Source organism: Dicentrarchus labrax, unplaced genomic scaffold, assembly GCF_905237075.1.
Source record: "Dicentrarchus labrax unplaced genomic scaffold, dlabrax2021, whole genome shotgun sequence".
Lineage (NCBI taxonomy): Eukaryota > Metazoa > Chordata > Actinopteri > Moronidae > Dicentrarchus > Dicentrarchus labrax.
The window spans coordinates 8583102-8595779 of NW_026136704.1; the positions used below are offsets into that span (position 1 = coordinate 8583102).

Below are 12678 nucleotides of genomic sequence, written 5' to 3' on the forward strand. Positions count from 1 at the left end.
GGTGTGTCCATGCTAGGGCACGTCTGTGGGATTAGAAACCTTGATACCCCCTGATCCGCAGCGAGCTGTCAAATACTGCTGGAAGGGGAGGAAGGAAAAAAAGACGCGATCCCTTGAAGGCTCACACCACGGAGGAATGTGAGGGGAAGAAGAAAGAGGAGGAGAGAAAAAACGGAGAAAGACAGATAGGATAGAGACTGAGAGAAAAGGAAGTGACTGAAATGTAAAGGAGGCACATAGATATTTAAGTAGAGCATGAATGTGTGTGACAGAGGGATTGTGTGTGCAGAGGAAAGGAGAGGGAAAGATGAATTGACTCCTGTCTAGCGGCCCTGATAAACGGCTGGAGATGTGAAAGGTGAAGTGGGGGGTTATGGGTACAGACGGTGATCGCTCTTTGAACAAGCCTAGTGTGGTCGTGTCACGACCTCTGGCAGCTGCGGTTGATATTAACGTCAGTATCACTACCTGTGTGTATTGTAGGGGTTGTTTCACCTGACTTTGAACTGTTTTCATTGGAACTACTTTCTACTGAGTAAGTAGTTCCTATGAAAACTGTTGATTGCACACTTTGTAGATTATCCAGGGTAAAGGATGGTCTACAGAATTGACCTTTAAACAATTTAAATGGCAAAAAGAGTGTTGGGTGTGATATACAGTAGATCCTGGTGCTTAAAGATAATAATAATGTTAAGCAAGAGAATAAAGGAAGTCATGAACACATTTTTGGCAGCTCTGCCGGGCATCGGGTGCTACTAGAATTGCAGACAAGCTGCCAAGTATGGAGCATCACCCTAAGTGGTGAAAGAAACCGTAAAGATAAGGAGAGATAACAGAAAAGGCAGGAAGACAGCAGTAGACATACTTGGAGTTAAAGCAGGCGAGGAGTCCAAGAAATACAAAACATAACCCAGGAGCTCGACTCTGGCCCTCTTCCAGTCGTGCCCACACACTTACTTCAAAGCTCGCTGTGCATTTGAATCCCGCCACCCTTTGTTTGCCTCTTCCCATCATTGCTGTGCCTGCATGTCTGTCCTCACATCAAAGCCAAACGGCTAAAACGTTACACATTAGCAGAGTAACCCTGTCTAAGCAGCAGCCATTAACCCCAGGCTCCTATTACACACCCTGTTGCCCCCCTGCAAGGCCAGGTTCAACTAGCCTGGGGTTAGGGAGGGCAACGCATGCACCCAGCTGCAAAGTTTGTGGACACACATATACGCTATTAACTTAGGAATGCACACACACGTCATGCAAAGCCATACCATGCGAACAGGAGCTGACACAGTTTCAAGTTGAGGGGGTATCGCTTCCACGACAGCAGTGACCTCGATGCTGTTTTGAGAGAGAGAGGAAGGGAGAGTGGTCTGGAGAGAGTGAGGCCTGAGTGACACCAGGAGAGGTCAAAGGTTAAGGCAGTGACAGCCACAGTGGAGACCAGCAGAGCGTCAGTGGGCTGACACGAGCTGTTGAGGAGGTAGTGACCCAGGAAAGTTTTTATGTACCCTGACTGAGCACGCGCACACACACACACACACACACACACACACACAAAGTGCATAACTGCCATGCATTCACACAAACAAGGCAGCGACACGATGGTGTGCACAGTGTTCTCAGGGACACACACCCCTCACGCACATACACATGCACAATAGAAGGTGCTTTGAGGCCCCAGACAGGCTGTCGTCTGGGAGCTACAAGTAGATTACCTAAACAAACAACCTAAAAATACCTTCCTTTTCACTCATGAGTCACCCTTCCCAACCCCCTCCTCATAACCCACGAGCTGCTTCTGAGAAACCGACGAGGTTGAGGTTAAATTTGCCCCTGAGACTACAAACAACTAGGTAGTTAAAGATTTTCTATGTGTTTCTGCACACTTACTGTAAGTGCTGACACGTGTGTGTTCAGCCTGATTATGTCACGTGTGTGTTAGTTGTGTTTGAATGTGCTTTGCTTTTGGATTTTATTTACTACAGGGAGTCACCAAAACTCACTTTGACAATATTTTAATGTTAATGAAAATAAAGTGCCTCATTATGGTATTATATGTGGTTAATGGGCACATCCATGCTTTAGGTGTAATAGCTCAGTCATTTCCACTTTATTTAACTCTTTGTCACTGATATTTGTCTTCTTTAGAAAGATCAAACACACATTTGACACATGAAACATAGAATGTGTTTGTTCTTGAAACTGAATTGAGGAACAGTTTATACATAAAATAACCAGGTGACGGTAATATTCACGATATAATGTACATTATTTATTATATTTGTATTGTGAATATGATGACCAGACCAGTAGAATGATTCTCTGTTCTTTTTATTGCGCTCAAATAACCTCAACAAATTCTACCACCTGTTGCAATGCGGCCTTTAAAACCTGGAAAAGACAGCATTTAATACGTCTAACAATATCCAACTCTTTTCACAATATTAAACAATATTCAATATGATATTGATTTATTTCCCAGCTGTAGAATGTGTACGACGTATGCTATGCAAGCATGAATAATAGTGCAATTATGTCATATTAACATTACAAATTTTTTTTATTGTGTTGCATTGTGGGGGATTTCAGTGATTTGTTATGTATATGTGCTACAGTGCGACACGTGGTTTACACTTGTGTACAGAATTGGGTATGTGGCCCCATTGAGACTGCTTCCCTATCGCTTCCTCTTTCTCTTCACCTATTCTTGGTGTGTGTTTGTGTGTGTTCTCCTCACACGTCCTCCCTTTTCCTGTCCCATTCTCCTTGACTCGCTGCGAGTAGAATAGTTTAGCTCTCCCAATTGTTTAGCGTTGTGCGCTGGCGTGAGTGTCCCCTCGCACAACAACATTAGCATATACTCCCCCACCTCCCACCTCTCTGCTTCTTTTTTTATATAATTGAATTGAAATGCAGCTCTTTTCATTGTAAACAATGTCAGGAAAGCATGCTAAATACACTGTCTGCTCACACACACATGCAGACGGACACATATGTAGAGCATGAGACTCAGTCCCCTGGAGACCTTGGGGAAATTGGACCAAAGACAATACCTTGACTGAGTTTGTTTACCTCCCATCGTCCCTGCTGTGCTTGTGTCCCTGTGCTTACCCTGCGTACACAAAGCCTGTTTGGTGGGTGTTTGCATGCATGATACTGCAAAGTGCATCTGTGTAGTCCAGAGGGCCTTTGAAGGGCTTTGTGTGCATACCTGAGAGTGTGCAGGTGTGCAGAGGTTTGTAAGCCTCTCTTTGTGTATGTATATCTCTGTCTTGTTTGCCTTGAATTATCATCTATTACCCACCTGCTGTGCAAATCTTAGGTCACAAAAGGTCCTCAGTGGGTTGGCGCTGTGCCCGGCTCTGGGTGGTGCCACTCTTGCGGGCCTGGCATGGGTGCAAAAGTGGAATCTGAGGGGGCTCCAACCCAACGTAGCCAAATCAAACAGTGTTTCATCAAACAAAGATGGATCTGTTTGCTGCCTCTACCTCTTCCATTTCTGCCCATTTAGTTTTCTCATTTTTCCCTCACATCCACCTTCAGTACCCTGATCTTATTTTTTAAGGAGTGGTCTTGTCCATTCTGAAGTGGCTGGGTGGAATACTTTATTATTATTATTGCGATATAACCATTGTACTAATATTCCTTTTTAAGGCCAGGCTAGAGGAATTAGGGAGGAAGTTGAGGCCTACGTGTCAATAAGAACGCAGAGACCTTGGTTGGCAGGAAGTCTTCAGAACAATATTGCAATTTTTTCTGTTATGCAATCCAAGGAGTAACAATATAGGTGGCACCACAATGCACTTGTGGCGCTATATTGGAGCAGGAAATGGTTAGTTAGGCTTGTATATTAACAGAAACTTCATTACAGGCAGTTTCAGGTTGCACTCTGGGGTTGTGTTTTGATGTCTTTAAAATGTTACTGAATATTACCATTTCTTGCTCTCAGGGTCTACTTTTGTTGTAATTTTCATTTTTACAACGTGTTTTGCTCATCTGCTCCTTTGGCTGGTTACTCCTATGTGTCAGGTACTGACATTTTAATTAGGGCAGTGTCGTGGGTGGCTCTTGGGTGATGGATCGGTGCTGCTGAAAATACAGTTATAAATCATCCAGCATTTGACAGACAAACTGCTGGCAACTCCGGCACCCCCTGGCACCGGCCACCATTAGCAAAGCTGCAGTGATTGTCAGCAAGGTTGGCTTGTGTGTTATTAACATCGTTGGCCTCCCTGGCTTTGTTCTTAGCCTTCATTAACACCAGTAAGGATGTCAACCCAGATGTCACTACCCGACTTTTTTGGTTTTGCATTTTAAAGGATGGCACCGCTAGTGTGAGACCTTTCCCCTGTAGGTCAAGGTCAAGATATGTGACGAGTGTATGTCATCAATCATGGTGATCAGTTTCGGTGGCCGTGTGTCCCTCATCCATCACGCTGATGGGTTTCGCTGGCCGTGTGGCTGCGTGTCGCCGTCAGGGCCGGAGGTAATTAATAACCCCCAGTGACGGAATTAATGAGTTAACCTGCTCCACTCTCCTGCTGTTCCAGTGACAGATGCTAACGGTCAGCAGCTAGTTATCCCTGCTAATATGCCAGTGGCTCAGGTGTATTGATGTGGAGGGTCTTTTATTATCTGTATGCATGTCTGGGTGGGAATAGACATATATACATATATACATCCAAGCTGTTTTTTTGTTTAAAAAAGAATCCAGCTCAGCACTGCAGCCAGGAGGTAAACAAAGCACCCTTGGAATAGTAATCCTCTCTAGCGGGAGTCTCACCTGAGCAACAAACCGCTGTCCACAGGGAGAAAAAGAGAAAAAAAAGAGATAGAGGAGACACAAAGGCAGAGGGATGTGTCAGAAAGGCAGGTTGAATAGAGATCGCTGGCTCCTCAAGGTGCAGGAGAAGGAGAGACTCTCCTTGCCCTCAGGTCCTGAAAGCTGATCGCTTCGGTTTTTGAAAGAGCAGCTTTGTGAGGACGCCACTGACTGCTCGTCTGAAGAGCGCTCACTGTCTGTTATGACTAAAAAAGAGTGGCCGAGTTTTCATCACCCAAAGAAGATAAAGCGCAGCCTTGAAAGGAGGGAAAATGCTGTGGTTTGAACTTAATTCTCTTTTTTTGATTATAAGAGAGGCAATTGTTCTGCCTGGGCAGGCCTAGTTACTGTGAGCCGTGTGCTGGGTGTTATATTCCTGGGGCTTTTGGATGGCTATTGTAGCACAAGTTTTCTCTCATGCTTTCAGTCCCCAGTGTATTGGATACTTTGTTGTGTAGGCTGCAGAATAGCTTGCCTATCAGGCTTTGCATGCGGGTCACTCAAGGTGGGCTTTAGTGGGTGGGTGTGTGGGTAGACGTGGTTTTATTTGGCTGCAGTGCAAGGGAGCATCCATGGCTGTTCAAAGCCTGGTGTGTAGGTTGTTGCCACTCAGAGGGAAACTTAGCTGGGTTGTAGTTGGCTCGCGTGTGGGTAGCTATCATTGTATCATTAGCTTTTGTGCACTCCTATTTTTTGCAGATGGCTGCGTCGATGGTTTTGTCTTGAACAGAAGTTCCCGTTTTCCCCTCCCCTCACGCGGTGCAACCGATTCAGCCAGCAGAATCCCCACCACACGGACAAAACTACTCATTAACTCCCACAACCCTCTCCCTCCACCCTCGTTGCCCCCTTTCCTCCAAACGTGCTTTAGCTTAGAGACAACAGGGATGGGGATGGGGCGGGGGAAGAGTGACAAAAGGGAAAAAAAGACTAAAGCCAGAGAGGAGGATTGAATGAGTGAAAGAGCTGCTGGGGGAGAAAAGGGGGAAGAATGCGATGTCCCGGTCTATGAGGGATTCCATTTTTTGCCTTTCCAGAATAGAACAGTAAGTCACCAGTCTCTTTGTCTGCCTTTGATCTCTCAGCTCAGGGATTTGGCACCTGACAAACCCCTCTCTGTCTGAAAGGAGGCCTGCAGAGAGAAAGCCTAGGAGAGTGGGAGAGAGAGATAGAGGGCGAATGAGAGGGAGAAAAAATAATATAGGCGAGTTAGGGAGCGACGGGGCAAAAAAGGAGACAGTATATAAAAAAAGATGGTGTGGAAAAATTGGGTTAGACTTTTGAGAGCTGAATGAGAGGACATGATGAGCGCTTCTCAGCTCAGATCCTATAAAAACTAAATACATGTGTGTTCATGTGTGTCTGTATTTGCGTCTGCGTGTGGGTTTGCCATGGCTGGCCCGGACAGTGATAAATCCAGCAAGTCTTAAGGGAGATTCCTCTCTGAAGCCACGGTCTCTTGGACCACCCACTACTGCGGTCTCTTCCTTCACACACACACACACGCACACACACACACACACACTCACACTCCTAATAGGAAGCAAATTCCCCAGCTTTACTTGGATATCGACTTCTCCTCTCCCCCGACTGTTCCTTTCTGCAGGGCAGTGGCTGCTATAAACAAGCCCTCATATGTTGACATCACATTTTCAAACAAAATTTTCTGAAAAGCAAAGTTTCAAACCCCAGATAGAGATGCCAGAGCATATCCATGGCAAACAGGGATTTGGAGTTGTGCAAAGAATTGTGGGACAACCTGTGGGGGACTCTGGGGTCAGCCTGGGACAGCTTAATAATTGATGAGTGAAAAACTCATCAACCGTGCACAGTTTGAGGTAGCCTGCTCTTAGACAGTGTCTCTTTAAAGAGGCTCAGGCCCAAAGGCTGTGAAGCATAGGACTCAATTAACTCTCTCTCCTGCTTTTAGCAAGGGGGCATTGACTCAAACAGCTGGTTGACCCCGCTCTAAACTCTGGACACTTTCCTGGTCAGCGCACATGTACAAACCCCAACAGCAACTTTGTGTTTTGTCGCCTGAAGCGGTCACAACCTCTCAAACAATACCCACAAATCCCAGTGTCCTCGGTCTGTCTCCAGTGATGAGACCGGGCGTTGAAAGATTGCCTTAAAGATAGAGAGATAACACAAAGCGCCTCCCGACTAATCTCTCCTCTTTTTGAAGAAAAGAAACGGAGGCTTCACGCACCCCTGCAGGCTACAATCAAAGGGACCCTTAGCTTAGCGTTAGCGAGTGAAGCGGCAGGGATTTAGCCCTGATTGACTGAGTGGGAACGGGCAAAGAATGGCTCAGCAGGTAGCAGCTAGCCTGGCTCGGTTAACGCCACGCTACGCTAATCCAGCTGCTAGAGAAAAGCGGCTGTGGGGCAAAGAGGCTGACTTTATTACGCCTCCGAGAGAGGGTTTTCCCAGTGTTTTAGGGGGATTGTGGATTTCCTTCTCTGTTTGTATGTGTGAGCATGTCGGGTGGTTGGTGGAATGTGTGTTTTTGTTGGAGGACGGACTTCTTCCTCACTGCGGTGTATGTGGATAGGCACTGATTTGATTTCTAGTGTGGTGAACACATGTGGGAGTTTGTTTATGTGAGTGTTCTTTTGTATGTAGGATCCCCTGATGTATTTATGACTGTGGCATTGAAATCCACGCCTTTCAAATATGCTTTTAGATCTGCATGCAGGGGGGGATCGCTTTACCCCTGCAGACTATAAGTGTGTAATTATCTGATTTATATTGGGTAGGAATTTACCCATCTGTCTCCAGTGGGTCTTTTTACACCATAACAAGACAGACAGACACACACATTCACACACACCACCCACTCTACCACCCAAAACACCAACCCTCCGGCCCCAATACCATTCGCCTCCCACTGCAGAGCACACGGCGGCCTCATTGATTGACAGGTTATTTGGCCCAATCGGTGTCGCGACTGTCTGCGCCGCACCTCTCAGAGAATTGTTCTTTTGTCCTCCTCTTCTGGTTCAGCGCTCAGGGGGTGAAATCTAACCCCGCTAGGCTTCCCCGGCCATTATAGAAACGGATAGATGAGGGAGAAACTCCTTGAAACACGAGCCCTCCAATCAAACTGTCACTCAAAAGAAAGGCGAGCACTGTCGCCAAAAGTAGGAAAAGTGTCACTTAGGTTACCATTTCAGACTGAGGTGTGTGTGTGTGTGTGTAGGTGTGTATAAGTAGGTGTTAGGCCCCACAGAGTGAAAACAGCCTTGTGAGAGTGGCAGAGCTCCTGGTGTGCCAAGTGTGGTGGCATTTGTTTGTTAAATGGTCTGAAATGCCAATGGCTCTGGTTTCATTGCGGCTCCATAATCTTGCCAATAGAGCATAGCTTAAATTTGTGAGAAAGACAAGAGTTATTTGATCTTCTCTTTTTGTCAGAGGAAATAGCGCCCTTTACTCCCGTTCTGTTGATTTTGATAATAGAATGCAGGTTCGTGAGAAAGGAGAAAGCGAAGATGGAAAATGAAGACAAAGGGAGGGAGGATTGGGGGAAAGAAGTAGAAGCCTCCGGGCAACATATTGTTTTCTTGTTGCTAATTGGGGGAAAATGGGCAAGATCACAGAGTTCTCTTCTTCTTTTCCATTGGAAAACAATTATTTGATGTCAAGTGCAAGGCTATGGCAACATCCCCTTATTACTAAAACCTTAGACAGCCACTTATATCAACTTCATTTGTGGTACTTATTCTAGATGTAGCGTCTGGGGTTTTTCTCGATGGCAGTGCTGGTTTTACGACCACAGTTAACCACTTCGGACTAAACTACTTTCCTGACTAAAATACCTTGAGAGCTACTGATATCTTGACACCAACATTTAATACAGACATTCATGGTTCCCTAGAAAATGTATCCTAATGGATTTGGTGATCCCCTAGACGTTTTCTCTAGTACCATCATGAGGTTCACATTTTTGGTTTCATGTGAAACTATTTGATGGATTACGATGACATTTGGTACAGACATTCCCTGCAATGTGAACGGTTTTAACTTTGGTGATCCCCTGACTTTGCATCTAGCACCGCCATCAAGTTTGCAGACTCAGTCTTATCTCTCAAACCTTCCCCTCCAAAAGTGCTTTACGTGATGTACTTGTATTTGAGGTCAAAGCAATACCCAGCTGATGTTGATGTCACATCTAACCAAACCTTGTCTCCTCTGTGCCCTTGTTATCTTTCAGCCTGTAAGATTGGTTACTACCGCGCTCTGGCCACTGATGGCTCCTGTTCCAAGTGTCCGCTCCACAGCTACTCCGTCAGGGAGGGATCCACCTCCTGCGTCTGTGACAAGGCATACTTCCGCTCTGAAACTGACCCGGCGTCCATGCCATGCAGCCGTAAGTACACCCACAAGTAATGTAAACAATACATCGTAATATGTGAATAAATTATTTGACCTGTAAGCCATGAAGGGCTGTGATTTACAGTGATTTGTCAGCAGCTTTACATATCTTGCTAAGCATGCTGCTGTATACAGTATTGTATTCCCAATACTGTTATGGAAAAAGAACACCTAACACATAAACAGAGTGATCGCTTTTGCCCAAACATGGGCATGGACTCTCTGTCTCTGTCTCTGTCTCTCTCTCTTATGCAATGTCAACCTGAATTTCCCCCTCACACACTGAGAGTCTTTTCTGCACACACATAAAGCAGGCGGCTGCTGGTTTAATAGGTGTCTTTTGATTCCAGGTGGTACTTAGTGATCAGTCATGGTGACAGGGAACTAATGAGGGTATAAACCACTGCATCCCAGATTCAGTCTTCCACGGAGAGACTGCAGATCAGCAGAGGAGGGGCGAGAACGATAGAGAAAGACAAATAGAGATAAAATGTTAGCGGAGATGCAGGGAGGCGACGAAAAAGGTGGAAAAACAAAGGCAGACGGAAAGCTGGAGATGTATGCAGAGAATGAATGAGATGTTGCGATAGAGGAAGAGGGTAAGGTGCCAAGGAGAAAGAAAATACAGGAATGCATCGAGCTGAGGAAGTTGAGTTTTTCTTGTCTCAGTGTGTCTCCACTTTCACTTCATCCAGCTGTGAGTCAACCGCTGGTGAATCTGGTTCTCCCGTTCTTACCCCTGACTCACCAGAACTGTGATAACAAATATTGTTAACAATCCTGCTGCCTAATGATACCTCTTCCGTTTTTAGACCTAATTCTCTCTCTGAGTCATGGAGCTGGGAGTTCATACTGGTAGAAATATACACAAACAGAGAACACACAAAGCCCTACACTCTCATTTCCCAGGAAAATAACAGCGCTGATTCTTACATATGACAGACGTTTGTGTATGAGTGAGTATGTGTCATAAAACTGTTTTAACAACCAAAACATCTGTTGAGTTGCTTAGCTCATAGTTGGCTTGCCATTTGGCCCGAATGATCTGTCAAGTTCCTGTGGATTCATCACTCACCAAAACAGTTTATTGAATCAGACGCGCGGCCGAACCCCTTCTGCATAACACTTAACTATCTGAGCGGCCTCTAATTATTCCCCTGCTGTAAACAAAGCTCTATTGTGGCCTATTTTCATCATCAAGAATATGTTGTTATTCCTGAATTAGATGGTAATCTGAAACATCCTTGATTGCCACATTTTGGCTACATCCTTGCTGAGCTGTTTTGCATTTCCAAGTGTCACTAAAGTCCAAAAGACTTTACTTGGACCAGCAAAAAGAAAAGCTTTCGTAACATTCCCAGTCCTAACCCACTGGCAATAGAAAGAAAAAAATGTCCCAGGAACACAATGGAACAGCAACATTGCTGAGTTGTAACGATTACGCAATTACTTTGATAGTTGATTAATCATTTAAGTCCATTTTCAAGCAAGAATGCCAAATACTTAATGGTTCTGGGCTTTCAAATTTAAAGTCCCCCTCCACTCAAAAAGCTGGCCTTTGGACACTAGAAGGATGTTTTCACATTTATCTGCTGAAAGTGAAGTTTCTCTGAGCTCATTGAAAATCTGATTTTAAGGGGCTAGCATGATTTGTGACAAACAAATAGTTTGGAAGTCAGTCCTGGTCCCAGTATGCAGCTTATACAGTGTGATGTAGAAACGTGAAGCCTCCAGTGCACATACACTGAGAATGGACTTTACAGTAAAGTAGGAGACATCTTTTTAATCAGTAGATGTCTTTTTTAATGTGGAAATTATACTTTTATTTTTGCAGAAAAAACACATCAGACACACATTATTGTAATAATTGTCAGATGAATCAATAAATACAATCATTGGTGCCGCTCTACAATAATACCTTGTACTTATTTACTTTATTTAAAATCTGTTTTTAGAGTGTCCTGGCTCCGACAGCAGCAGCACATAGAATATAGAGGTTACATAAAAATCACAAACTAATAATTAAACAAACACATAAGCCTTACTGCTGTGTCACATTTCTAGCCCCTTACTGTTTTGTCACATCACTAATATATTGAGTTACTCTTTTAATGAATGAGCTTGGAGCTCATCCCTATTGTCCTGTTAGCCAGTGTGGCATTTGAGTATGGCTGCTGCGAGCAACAGCTGTCAAAGCTCATTACTTGGCTTACTTTATTGGAGCCCGCAACGCCATCTCTACTACGTTCCTAACTCCACAGTTAGGAACCGAACATTAGCTGGACTCTCTCACCGACCTCTGCCCCCCCCCGGTTTCGTCAGCCGGTCAACATTTGATCTTTGAACTCTCACCCTGTCTGTCGTCTGCTGTTTTCCTTCCACATGCATTTTTTCCCCCTTCACTTCTCACCCACATGTTAGAGCTCTGTAATTACAGCTGTCACTCACACATCCCTCATCCACGTTTTGTTTTCAATCTCTCTCTCTTTCTCTCAAAACCCACTCAGAGTCACGAACAGAGCAGATAAAGGGGGAAAAAATGTCTTAAAGTCATTTCCCAGTTTGCCTTGCTGAAGGTCAGGCTGGGAAAGAGCCAGCATCTCTGGTAATTGGGGTGTGTGTGTGTGTGTGTGTGTGTGTGTGTGTGTGTGTGTGTGTGTGTGTGTGTGTGTGTGTGTGTGTGTGTGGGGGGGTAATTGAAAACGCTTTTCTCCTCTCTTAGCTCGGAGACTAGCAATGCAAGATGATGATTAAAACTGGATGTTGTGTAATTCCGTCATTGTGTGGCTGTTTGTGTGCAGGCCTGCTGTAGTCTGTCTGTCAGCGCCTTCCTTGCATCTTTGCTCCTTTGCAGCAATTGTTCTTTTGATGGGCGTTTAATGTGTGCTACATTTGATCGAAACACTTGCTTTCTAGATTAGAAACAAGACACAATCCTCCCACTCTTTGGATCAACCTGCCTGAGGAATCTGGCAGGATAAATGAGTTCTATTACTTTTTAAAATCAGATTTTCTTTGCTGTAAAAATCTTTTTCTCGTTTATTTTTTTGTGTCTTGTCTTGCTTTTGTGGCTTTCTGGCTTGCCTCCATTGTTTTTGCCACTTTTGTAGCCATGCTTTGAAAAATGCCACAGAGATGAAGTATTTTTATTTTTTATTTTTGCCATTTTTGTCAATACTGTTATTGCCTCCTGAAGTCTACAGGCAACTGTACAAACATTTTCAACTTTTACCACCTAGTCTAGATAGTTTACAGGCAGCTATTTCTATAATATACAACATTAAATTAGTTTTTGATAGTCAACAGGCAGAAAACACCCCCTAAACTCACTTTTCAGCTCAATGAATTCAGAAGCATACAGTTATATCAAAATATATAAAAACAGGCAACACACATGAACATATGGGGGAGTATAAATACACACACGTACACCACAGGGCGGTAATGAGGACCAGTGACAGACACCCGTGGGAGCTGGTTGCTCC

At 44.6% G+C, this 12678-nt stretch overlaps 1 protein-coding gene across 2 annotated transcripts in view; it reads left to right on the forward strand.

The window, feature by feature from the left end:
• Nucleotides 1-12678, forward strand: part of epha4l (eph receptor A4, like) — a 54507-nt gene that overhangs the window by 13439 nt on the left and 28390 nt on the right. For both annotated transcript variants that reach the window (XM_051397266.1, XM_051397267.1), the window contains exon 4: nt 9033-9188. In XM_051397266.1, the coding sequence (XP_051253226.1) occupies nt 9033-9188 (156 nt within the window). The remainder of the gene's footprint in view (nt 1-9032; nt 9189-12678) is intronic.